At 39.8% G+C, this 13,295-nt stretch overlaps 1 protein-coding gene across 1 annotated transcript in view; it reads left to right on the forward strand.

Moving 5' to 3' along the window:
- Positions 1–314: 314 nt before the first annotated feature.
- Positions 315–13,295, forward strand: part of pleca (plectin a) — a 77,612-nt gene continuing 64,631 nt past the window's right edge. The window contains 2 exon segments of the mRNA XM_026347045.2: positions 315–423; positions 4,709–4,922. Of these exon segments, the coding sequence (XP_026202830.1) occupies positions 4,712–4,922 (211 nt within the window). The 5' untranslated portion in view covers positions 315–423; positions 4,709–4,711.

A 13,295-nucleotide genomic window follows, 5' to 3' on the forward strand; every position in this document is an offset into this window, starting at 1 on the left:
ATTATGAATGCATGTGAGATTCAGCTGCATGAAAGAGTGGTTTGTTTGTTTTTTAACAATGAAAATGTCAGTCACTCATTCTGTCAGTTTTAATACTTTAAACACGATGGAGCTCGCTGGTCACTGCTTTCAAAATACTGTAAAACTGCTGATTACGGCACAATGAGATATATCAGACGGTCGACAGCTCTGCTTTAGTTATATCTAGAAAAATACAAATATGAAATACTGAAAAGATGCATTTAATTTTAGAAGAAGAAAAAGCCCAAAGAGAAGCCATCTGCCTCTGTCCAGTCAGAGGAAGTGGTGGCAAAGGAGTCTGTGGCCCTTGGACAGGAGCCACCGTGTCCAGCAGTGAGGAAAAGGAAAAGACGACCTCTTAAAGCCGGGACGGAAACTGTGACTGCAGAGAGGACACAGAAGGTGAGGCCTGGGCTCCCGACATTTCAAAACTGATTTCTCCACTTTGCTTTAGATTAAAAATGAATCATTTACAGTTAATTACAGTATATTGTTGTGCAATGAGTCAATTTGGAACAACTTTAAGTAGCTTTATTGTAAATCATATTTGGTGTTTTAAATTGAATTTACATATATTTGGGACATTTTCATTTGATTAGTTAATGTGCTTCTAAAGTATTAGTATTTTCCTTCTCTCTGCTCATTTATAAAAGGTTCATTCTGTGTTTCTAACAGCCGACTGTCTTTCTTGAAGTGTACAACCAATTTTCCAAGATTACCCTTTTAGAAACGACTTGAATACAAACAAAAAATTATTATGTTTATCATATAACAAGTCTAAAGAGCTCCACTGCTCTCTGAAGAGCTCCATAGTTGGTTGATCAGTCGAAACCCTTCAGCACAATGGGTACAAACCTGGCACCGACACTGGCATTCAGGACTGATGGCACGCATAGTTCATGAGCACAGAACCAGGCACAGTGTGGGTTTGAACCAACACTTCACCTCCCCCAACTTCTCCATGCACATTCATTCATTATCCAAGTGGGAGCCTAATAATGTAGTAGGGCCACACAAACAAGAAATCTATCATTCATGTTGTTTTCATTATGTAATGGCCCAGCACGACTGGTTTTAATTAGACTCCGCACAACTTGGCCCCATTTGGAGCAAATATGTATTTTGAAAAACATGACAGAGAACAAACATGTTACAAAGCAAAAGGAGACTAAGTGGAGCAGATTTATTAATAGTTCACTTGCTGTCATTTCTGGTTTTCATTCAACACACAGAGATCATTCAGGAAACATTAGGTCTGTTTAGGAGAACTTCTTTTACACTTGTGTTTTTACATATGTGTGTTGAAAAGTAACACCAGTAGACAGAGGTGTTAAGATGTATATCTCATCCTTGTGAACACAGTCATATGTAGGTATCACAGGAGTCCATCTGTTTCCACATGCCTGACAGATGCTGAGCTCAGCAGCTCCGCACAGCCTCGTTTCTAACAGCATCCTAAACGTGTGAAGTTCAAGGAAGGGGTGGATTTCCCGTCCTGACAGCGGTATAGGCTGCACACCGACTGTTAAATCACCACCCTGCAGTCTGCAGGGTGAAGGAGCCCCTGCCTCCTCAGCCTGACCTGAACTCCGTTTTCACATGCGCACCGGGCCCCCAGTCACACCTCTCATCTCCATCCCAATGCCTGCCTCCTAATTTTAGCAACATCTTCGCCAGCGCAGTTGTACGAGCAGGGCAGCATGCAGGCTGCAGAGGGAGGGCGCAGATTCCTCTTCGGTCCACATTAGTCCAGGTCTGAGCGGCTCAGCATCCAAAAGCCAGGATACTGCAGGACGCAGGCGCGACTCCCGCTGCGGATGAGGATGACGGCTCTCTAACTTTGAACGGACCGAACTGGGACAAACCGACCGACTGTGCCGCAGCAATAAACGGCTTTCTGCCATTGTTTACCGGGTACAAAAACAGCAGCAACCCTGGATGTTTTGGGCGTAAGTAAACGAGGAATATAGATTATTTATCAGTGCTGTTGTGCCGCACCGCTGACGCTGTTCACGACGATTTAGTGTCAGACCTGCAGGTTAGAAATTATCCTCCGACTCGACCGACCTACCGACCACAACCGTGGGAATGCGCCGGTGTTATGTGTCACACAGCAGGTGCACCTGGTTGCAGGTGTGGCGCTGCAGCGAAGCTCCCACCTCAATGGGCTCGAGGTGGAGGTGACGTGTTTTTTTTTGGAAACGGATCCAGAGTTGACAGCTTTTCTCTGTCAGCTGATGATCCACAGATCCAGTCCTAATGAAGTCCATCAGCTGTTTACAGTGTAGAGAGCTGGATGGCAGCGAGGGGAGAGTCTCAGTCAGCTGTCAGTGTGATTCAGACACTGTCACAGTCTGTTCACTCCAGCACGAACCACTTAACTTTCTTCCATTTCCAAGTCCTGAGACTTGCAGGAGCATGCTCTTTGCTGCTCCTCAGGGTTGCCTGGTAACTATGGCTCACCATGATGCTTTCAGGGTTGTACAAGAAGGCAAAGCCAGTCTGAATAGTAATGGGTTGTAGCCAGGAGCACAGAAGTGATGCTGCTGTGATTATTGTGTAATATTATTAGGGTGATATTAGCATATTCTTTCAGTACCTTAGGTGCATGTATTACTGAATAGATCAGATCTCTGCAGAGCTGTAATGAAGAGCCTTCTGCACATTGAAGTATTAATGCTTATTATATAGCTTTCAGTGGTGCCTCTGCAATCCCTATACCACTAACTCTCCCTCCACAGTGTGTAGGGGCTATTTTAGAAGCTATGAATTTTTAACACGACTCCCTTACTGTAACCTTTCAAACAGCCTGGTCTGCCTTTAACTGAAGTATTTCTATCATTTGTTTAGCAGAAAACGAGTTGAATCCAAGCACCAGTAGCTGACAGGTCAAACAGTGGCTAAATGCCCATGCTTCCATTTAGACTAGTCGATGAAGTGCCCCGGGAAAGTAGGTGGACTGCTCTACTTTCAGAGGCGAACACTTGTATTCGTTGTCAATGATAGTGGAGCTATGACATGATATGCTGATTTCAAACAAGCAAAACGCAGAACTTTTGCAGAAGTTGAGTAATAATATTTATTTAGTACAGTAACAGTCATGTGCAGATGGTCATTTTCACACTCCCTTTAATTCCAGAAATAGCTAATTGTGAGACTAACCATGCAGAAAATGCAGTCTTTGCTCACTGAATTAGATATGGTTTAATTATTAAAGTAATATTGCTGCACTGCAGTCATGACACAACACAGAAATAGCATCAAACCACATCAGAACCTGTATGAGAACTGTAGACTGTTTTACTTCAGGGATTTTAGCATTGTCTGTTCCTGTCCAATCAGAAAAGCTGTGGTGGTGCAGCCAGCGCCCCTGTGGACAGCATCCTGTGTGCAGGATGGCTGGTGACTCAGCACAAAAGAAGGCAGGGAGCGTGGTGACATTGTACAGTGCATCAGCAGCACCTGTCCTCTTCCTCCTCCTCCTCCTCCTCCTCCTCACAGCAGCTCTCTGAATGAGTCCAGGAGTTTGGGGAAAAATACCTTTTTATTCCAGACAGCAGCACTGAGCTTTTGTAGTAACTAGTCCACGTTGATTTTACATATAGATGCTCTATCAGTAGGGCTTTGTAATTATTCAATATTAAACCTCAGTGGTGTAAATCAACCCATTTATTATATTTATTATAGATTCTAGTCACATGACATCTGACAGCTCACCTGTGATGTACTGCCGCTTTAAGAGAGCGCTGCATTATGGGTTGTTTAAGGTGACGGTTTCACACCTGTACCTGGAAAATTAATCAGGTTAAATATTGTTCTCCGACACTAATTAATCTACTAAAGAGCCGATTAGCAGCATCTTAACCACAAAATGAAGTTTACACAGTTCTCAAGTAAGGAAAGACAAAGTCTCCTCTCCACTGTGGCCAAGAGCTGCAATATGTATATATATACAACTATATATTGTTATATTCTGTAAGATCTGAAACCTCACACTTTAAAATATACTGATGTGACTTATATTTACATTTATTTTGACTATATAGTTCAATAAAATTCAACGAATTGGTGCTAAGGTGTTAGCGACTGTTAGCTTACATTCGTGTCAGAACAACCGGTTTCAGCAGCTTAGCGTTAGCTATTAACTAGCATTAGCTTCCAAAAAGGTTGTTTCAAAGTACTTAGCCATATTCTGTCAATATTATAAAAGTCAAAATATTATTTCACCATGTGGGTGAAAATTAATCTATTCGCTAGACTGTAAAAAAAAACGATTTTAAACTGTTTCTTCAAGCTAACGACTCTTTCTTTTAAGGTAGCTAGTCGGCGGCCGCCATCTTTGTTTTGATTTGCAGCTTGTTTATCATCCAGATGATTAGAGGCTAATTATAAGTCTAATATAAAGACACATACATTAAAACTACAGCAAGTGTTTGAAAATGACCCTGTTGAAACACTAAACAGCCACTCTCTCTGTATCTCATCTTTTATCTCATCTCTAGTTGTGATTTCCACAGGAAATTAGTGTTTTAGTGGTTTGTGGTTTACTCCTCACATTAGGTAGTTATGTTGCTGTTGTATTATGACCAATACACAACAGATTACTTAAAGTATAGAGGTTTGCTCAGTTCTGTGATTTTATAAGTCTATGTTTATCCTTTTCGACATATCTTCTTTCTTTTTTTAGTCCATGGAGGAGGTAAAAGAAAACCCCAAGAGGAGACCTCTGGTCAGGGCTGCATCAGAGGAGAGTTCCAGCGATCTGAGCTCCATAAGCTGCTCTCCCTCCCCTGGGGACACGCTGCCCTGGAATCTGCCCAGACATCATCGCATCAAGAGATCCAAGTCGGCTTCTGGAGACGTGCTGGACCCAGCAGAGAGGGCTGTCATCCGCATCGCAGGTATGATGTTCATGTAGACAGAAAATGCTGAACTGAAGGAGGTCGTCTTTTTAGGTTCTTCCTGCACTTTCCATCATCTTCCTGCATGTTCCATGCACTATGTAGTACTCTGTAGTAAGACTGGTGCTAACACTGGTTGGTAATGCTGCTAATTATGTTGTGTTACATAAGGAATCTGTCCTCCCAGATGTTCATATAGCAGTGGTGTGGCTTTTTGATAAGTCATAACGGTGTTAATTGTGTTTCATCTGTTGTGTGTGCTTCAGCTGCTGGAGTGATGTAAATCTCTTCATCATGCACCTGGTATAACAAGTTTTACTTGAAATGTGCACTGTGAAGTTGGAAGCTAAAGTTTTCTTTCTGTGCCATTGGTAACTGAGCCTTTAGTAAAGATTAGTGGCATATTAGTGGCCACAACTGCACAACAACAAGATAGCTTACAGCAACAGAAGACATAAAAGGCATAAGTATTTCTCTGTAGTGTTGGCTTCATGGCTTTTATCACACACAACACTGGTATTCCCAATTTTCTTAATTAAAAAAGTATGATTGATATGCATATTTTTGACATCTGTCTGCTGTGCAGCCTATGTGTTCTAGCCTTCAGTTGTGCATTAGGTAGATTGAGATTTATTCATTATAAAATGTCAAGATCTACTGTTGGCATGTCCATATTACCACCTCTCATTATGCTCATCCATGTCTACTCCACTTCATAAAGCTAGGAGTGTTTCTTTATCCACCAGAGAGCTTCTTCAGGTTCTCCATCCCTGAACTAGCTGAACACTTAAGCAGGGCTCAGATGACACAACCAGCTGCCTCAGCACTTTCTAAGGTGGGTGCTGAGTCCAGATTGTCTCTACGAAGAAGTGTAACACCGACCTCCATCTCCCCCTCCCTGGCTGTCTTTGCTATTGATTTGGTGGGGTGGGGTACTGCAGTAGTGTAGTGTGTCTTGGTGTATTGTCTGCGGACACACAACAGTAGCTGCAGAACTAAATAAACTCAAGTACTTCTAGAGTTTAAAATTTAGAAGATAGTGGTGTATGGTATTTTTTTAAATTCACATCTACTCACTGTAGTTTCTATCATCTTCTAGATGTGAAGAGGGTGCCTGGTTCAGAAGAAATATATTAGATAAGAGTAACTGTATCAGTGTTGTCTCATTGGATTTCTGCCATAATGGCCCTGGCCCAATTCATTTGCCTTGTGAGACTCATCCAGGATAAAGCTGCATCTTTATCTCACAACAAATGGAGACAGGGCCATTTGCTATCAACCTGTGGACAGTTTAAGAGGCAGGGAGTGTCAGCTGACAATAAATAAGATGTTAGTATTACTGTATAGATGGTTTTTGCAGTCGGTCTCTCTCCCAATTTTTTTTTTGTGTGCTATATTTTGATTCCAGATATTAAGTGTCTTGGTTTTCAGTTCTCTAATTTAAAAAGGCTGCAAAATTCTAACATTTTTATTATAAATTGTACAGAAATATGCCTTGCTGAAGGGATTAAAGTTCAGACTATAGTTGCTATTTTGTTTTCAAGGAACATTCAGTTTAGAAGCATCACAGGTTTTGCTTCTAATAGCTTCAGATACAGTAAATTATTCAGCAGCGCTCTCCTGTGGGGCTTTGTGCAGTTTTTGTCAGAATATTGAACTATGCATACATTATTGATTTTATATTTTACAGTCAGCACTGCTGCTTGTGACAATAATATTATTACTGGTAAGGATATGTTTGGGATCCTGTGTTGCTGCTGCGCTCAGTAAAGTGCACTTAGTTGCCATTGCCTTTCAAGAAACCTTCAATTAACAAATTTCTTCCTTGAAGCTTTTCCTGACACTTTCAAATTTTTCCAGTCGAGTGTTTGTGAGTGATCAGTGTTTGCAGATAGTGGTTGTCCAACTACAGATACATGCTGTTAATAGTAATGATACTCTGATGGTCATGAACTAGACCAGAGTTTATGCACTATACAGACACTAGAGGACACTATCCAAAGATGAAGAGCAGTGGAGCATATCTGCATCTTTGTGAGCCACTGATCTATTACTGTTCCTGTTAACAATGTATTTTCATTTCTTTCATGTATCTTTCTGTATCCTAGTCCTACAGCACAAAAACTGAAAACTGAACTGAAACTGAAGATTAAATACCATGTGGGATTATTGGCCAGATAAGGTTGGAAACTACTTTGCTCAGATTAAATTAATACTACACAAATGTTTAAGTCATTAGATTTATTTAGCACAGTTGAGCTACAAAAAAATGTTTTACACTACATGTTTTACTAATGTAGTTTTTTACTACATCATCATCATAATAATAATTATAAACTAATCTAAATGTAAATTTATTGTCAAATATAAAGGTGCATTGTCATTAAGAAGATCTCTAAGTAAATACCAAAAAGTCTCATAAATCTTTATTAATGAAGAAGTTAAAGGGGCTAAAGATAACAACTCAGTTTGTTACCACAGCAACAGCAATTACTGACATTGGAACAGTAATTGTGTAATGTCTTAAAGGAAACAAAATGTAATTACAGTTATATATAACTTTGAGACAATGTCCCAACATTGACTCTGTTTCAATCTCTACTTTGTAATCAGACTGCGAACCTGTAAGCAAGTAACCAGACACAGTCTTTCACACACAAATCAGTGACTACACAAAACACAGTTAATGAATAGTGGGGGGGTGTTGTGTTCTTCCTTAGATGTGTTGTTATTTTCTTTTATTTTAGCAGAGAACATAAATTACTAGCACAGCCTTGGCAGAGAGTCTGTAGTTTAATGTGTGAGGCGGCTGGTTGGCACAACAGTCTGTCACACCAGCCAGCACCAGACAAGCAAGCAGAGACAAAAAGTGGGACTTGGTCTCTGAGGGACACCATCCAGTGGCCAGAGATGGAAAAAACAAACTGTAAAAACAAAGTCCTGCTAAAAAAAGTATCATTATAAAATATTTCTGTCAATGTTTCTCTTTGACTATTTTTGTTTAATTATGAAATTAGGTTAGTATTAAAAGTTATATTTGAGTTACATGATTACTGAGGTGCTATTTATCACAGTACAGATCTTTACATATGTAAATGAAAACATTTAATGTTGAGGGTTAGTTTTGTATCAGTCAGAAACAACTCGGCTAAAAGTTTGCTTGTTTTAAAGATGAGATAATCATTTTTTAAAACTACTTTCATGCATATTGAAAATAAATGGTGTTACAGATAAACACATTAACCTCAACAGAACATTTCTGTAACTCACATTCAGGTCATAACTCACTGAGAAACACTGTACTTAGTTAAAGCACTGTTTTTGATTATTCAAGTGTGACATTTTTTTCACATTCCTGATGTGAAGATTTTAGTCATGTATATTTTGCAATTTCATGCAAGTGAAATTCCTCAAATTCTCCAGATAGCTGAGAAAACAAACTCTCAGCTGTATGACAAAGTATTGAACCACATGTTTGCTCAAGCTGCAGGAATAGATACCATATTTATCATAAAAGTGACTACACTACTCTATCCTCATCCCTGCATTGCTAATGCAGAATTTATTGCTTATTCCATTTAAATTTTGTATTTAACGTTATTACTGTACTTGGTTTGTAGGTTTTTATGGTCTTAGTATTACAGTACATATTGCAACAGGCATCATTGATGTGAAATCAGCATTAACTTAAAGTGAAGTTATTTGTAAATTTATTGTTTTTAAGTAAAATATTAGTGATATAATTTGACAGAGTAGATTAATATTCTTTAACATTGTATCCTACTTTGCTTTTAGATAAGACGGTTCATTCCTATTTTTCCCTTCATTTATGCCTGATAAACAAAAGAATGATACATTTAAAATAATGAATTTGGATGTTTATGAGTCAGTCAGCGGTGTTAGTGTTGGAGAACTGCAACTATAGTGTTTATATAGACTATATCTAGTTTAATACGCACTTTAAGAGTTTCTCTAAAAATCATTTTCCTCTTCTGAAATATAAAACGTGTTGAGTGAAATCTGTATCAGTACTATGTGATGTGAGAATCCAGTTTACTTTGACAGGTGCTGCTTTTTAGAAAAGGTCACATGGGTGATAAACCTGCAGGATTTAGAAGCTCTGTCTAAAACTCTCAGCTGTAGCGCCCTTTCATTGGTGTTCCAGTACTCGTCCACTGTTTTGCCTTGTTCTGAAGAGGTGTGGTTCTCTGGCATTAACACTTAAAAGTCTATCGTCATACAGTTTTTGGAGTATGACGTGACTTAGAGAAGAAGTGTTCTGGGAGTTTACTCTGAATAGTACAGGATCTACTTGGTGTGCCTTGCCCCACTTTCTCCAGCAGCAGCAGGAACTCAAATAACCCCACACAGCTCCGTCATTTGTTTTTTCATCAGTGTGGCCATGTGTGCCTCTCAGGGGTGGAGTTGGTGTGGTGTGTGTGTTTGTTGGATCTGCTGCTGAGCCACAACTGGTATCTGTCCTGGTGGTGTGTGGTAGATTCTGTGCCTTTAAGAGGAGGGTCTGATATGTGTGTGGGTATTTCTCAAGCAGAGGAGGGGAGTGGTGGTGGTGGTCTGGAATGAAACCTACAGCTTTAGAGGGAATACTGTGACTGTCTGGGTGAAGAAGAAGGTGGGGACAGACAGATAGGTGGACAGACAGCCAGGAGGGTTCTTTTTATCAGCACTGAGGGGGCAGACAGTCAAAGAAGGGAGCACAGTACCAGTGGAAAGTTAAAAGGAAAGTTTGAAGTGAGAGGAAGGTGCCCTAACCCTGACTCACTATCAGCCCGGCCATGTCAATGTACATGTTTGACCCAGGTCAGCGGCTGCCAGAGGAGCAGGACTATGTGCAAGCCTATGAAAACGTCAGGGAGAAGTATAAAGGTAACACAAATGAATGCTCTTCTCTTCTTTTGTGGTTTTTACTGTACATACTCAGATGCTAACCATAGTGAGAGCGTCCTTGAATGGGAGGTGGGTGTGTGACTGAGTGCATGCTCCAGTGAGTATAGTATGTTGTAAACCTCACAGACCTACCAGCATTTATTGATGCAATATTGATTGTCACAGATGTATTTTGGTTTGAGGGGGGTCTCTGTAAGGTGTAGAAACAGGAAGTATAATATTTCCACTGTAAATATGACATGGACATGAACCTTGAGTCCTGCTGGAGAGACATAAACTTCAACATCAGGTCTTTGTTATTGTTATAGACAGGGATCCTCAGTAGTACTACTTGATGCTCATACTCAACTTTCCTCTGTGGAAATTCTAGATAGTTTTATTCAAAGTGCTCCCTCTGAGAGACATGAGGTCAAGCTGTGGCCTTTTATAAAGGGATGGAAAACATCTGTATCAATAAAACAAAGCGGAATCATGTTGTGCCTGGTTGAAGACCAGTTCTGACCTGACAGACTTCTTTGGATAAAGTGAAACTCTGGGCAGTGTGGGCACACAGAGGTGAAGCATTTGGCCCTTGGTTGAATGGCAAAGGTCCAACCGTGCAACATGAGCTGCAAGCCAGAAGAAGGTGGCACAACAGAAGGACATTCACCTGATTAAATCTGAGAAAACACTAGCATCACTTGATAGTGTTTATTTTCATATGAAAAATGTTTGCAGAGTTAAAGCTCAGACACAGGACGCCCAGACAACCTCAGTATATTCCTGGAGTTAACTCACTTAGTTGATTGATTTGAGTGAACTTGAACAATGCTGAATCTGGCAGGCGATCATGACCTCTCTGCAGCAAGCAGACCAGGTTGAAACTTCTTACTGCCTGTGTTTACATGCACTCAAGCAATCAGGTTACTCAGAAAGACCACGTTTGGGGGTGGTAAGTGACAGTGCTGAGAGAGACACAGACAACTGATTTTTACAGTACAAGCTATCTGAAGTTATGCAGCACTTGGTGAAAAGTCCCTTATTTTGACATGTATGGAGTACTATGTTTTATTTGGATTTAGGTCGCATTTGCTGTTCCTCTTCTTCTTCTACATGTTAGAATTAGCTTACTTTGTTTATACAGATGTGTAATTTAAAAAATCTTTTGGGAAATTTGGTTTGACGAAAAAAAAATCTTTGTCACTTTGGGCTCTAGAAGATTGTAATTATCATTTCTACTAAGCATTGGTTAAGCAGTCTACTACGTAACCAGAAATAAAAAATATGAGCCTTTATATAAAGCACCGTCATGGTGTGTAATGTGGGTCTGCAGAACTTTGTTGGCTTATCTGGGCAGTATCACTTTATAATACAGACCAAGTTGCTTTTACCCTGTTTCATGTATGAATCATTGTCATGGTCAATGTAAAAGTAAAAGCAGGCAAATTACAGCCACATCTGGAGGTGGTTTGGGTTAGGACCCCAGTAGGCTGGTACAGCTGTGCTCACTTCTTGGACTTGACATCTGCATACAATATAACATAAATGAAGAGGCAGCTCCTGTTTTGTAGTGTTCTGAGTGCTTTATGCTGTGCAGTTCTTATAGTGTCTGTGTGTATAACTCTATCAGTATATGGTAGGTAGATGTTGCTTAAACGCAGCATGGGTGTTCAGCAATCTCTGGATAAAAATAGATAACAAATAAAGACAGAACTCATAACTGTGGGTGCAATTTCTACCGCAGCTACAACAGACCATCAATAAGGTCAAATGGCCTGGTCTTGGGAACAGTATCATTCCATCTGATCGCACCCAGTCTAGTAATTTTCTTCCCATGCGGCTCCGTACTGTTTCTGTCACTGTGAGCAGCCTTCCTGCTGTGTTGCTCTGGCACCAGTCTGGTGCTCCACACCCCAGTCATAACCTCTAGTCCTTCTGCCAAAATCTCACTTCCTGTTACTCATTCTTATTGTTGCTTTTTGGCTTCATGGTATTTGTTTTAGATAATTGGACTTCCAAAATAAATGGAATAGTCTGGCTACATAATCTAGGTGGATTACAAGGGGGTGAAAGTCACTCAGAGTTTCAGCAACTCTTTATTGTGGTGTGAAGCTGATCTGTCTTTGAGCTATAAGTGAAATTCAGGAGATTTTTGTTGTTTCTGTAGAGACTTATCACTATTGCCTGCAGGTATTAATTGGTTATCTTCTGTTTTTACACAAAGTGTGGTACACACTGGCTCAAAATTTAAAACTAGTAAGATAAAAAAAAAAAAAAAAACACCCTTCATATGAAATTTGTTTTTAACCACTGAATTTTTCTGTATACCCATATCAGATACACATCCTTTGAGGGTCATTTACATAACATATTGTAACAGGTGAGATTCAGTTTCCTGTGGGAATGAGTGTGGTTGAGAAGAGCACTGCATTATTATAGTAACTGAAGAGATCTATTAGTGTAAAACATGCAGCTCTGCTTTAAATACACATTGCAAATATATCCCAGGAGTTTACTCTGCCAGTCTTTTCCTGGATGAAAGACAAACTAAATACACCTCTGACATTAGTTTGAAGCAATGTTGCTCTGAAATGGTGCAATAACAGACATAATCATAATCCCAGTACAAATAGTATTTATTTTTTCCATATCATATTGATTGTACAGTATGTGCTATCTTTAGTCAGTTACTTTCAGGCAGAAGTCACATTTTACCAGTGTTGGATTAAAAGTCTGTGAAAAAAGATTGTGAGGTTATATGTGTTTTTATACTGAAGAGGAACTCGGCGGGGTAAAGGGATGTCGGTACTGATGACCTAAAACAACTACCTACACTCACTAACAGCCGACCTCGTGTCAGAGAGCAGTTTATTCAGGTCTTGTTAGGTGTGATTAATTAAACAGTTAAAATCAAATAGATTAGTAAATGGGAAAATCTGATTTAAGTAGTAAATAATCCTAAAATAATATCAGTTTTTTAATTTTGTTTATTTGAACCCTCAGTTGAACCTTTTTCAGGTTTCACAAGACAATAACAGTAGTTTCTGTGATGAGCTCATCTTTGTGTTTGCTCTGTAAAGTGGAGCTGTGTGATTAAGTCCATCCTGTAAGGTGGATTCTAAATGTGTTCAGTGTCCCACTCGCTCTTAAATAGACCAGCACACTGGGAACCCTGCAGCAGGGGTACACCCTATATTTTTTGGCTGTAAAAATACCAACAGGGTTAATTTCTAAAAAGGCTGCAATAAGTTTGTCTTGTGAATCACTGTTGAGCTGCAGCGTCAAACCCCCTCCACACCTCACTTCCAGTATGTTCCTCAGATCAGTTTCATGCAACTTGATCTCAAAATTAAAAATAGTAATAAGTCCTTGCATGCTCGTTGTGCACGCACATAGATAGTATATAGTGACTCGCTATTCTAATTCCTGTAATTCTTCTTATCATGAAAAGCCATCATGAACATCCACTGCACCTGCTGTTTTGTG

This window comes from Anabas testudineus, chromosome 11 (assembly GCF_900324465.2).
Source record: "Anabas testudineus chromosome 11, fAnaTes1.2, whole genome shotgun sequence".
NCBI classification, from domain to species: domain Eukaryota; kingdom Metazoa; phylum Chordata; class Actinopteri; order Anabantiformes; family Anabantidae; genus Anabas; species Anabas testudineus.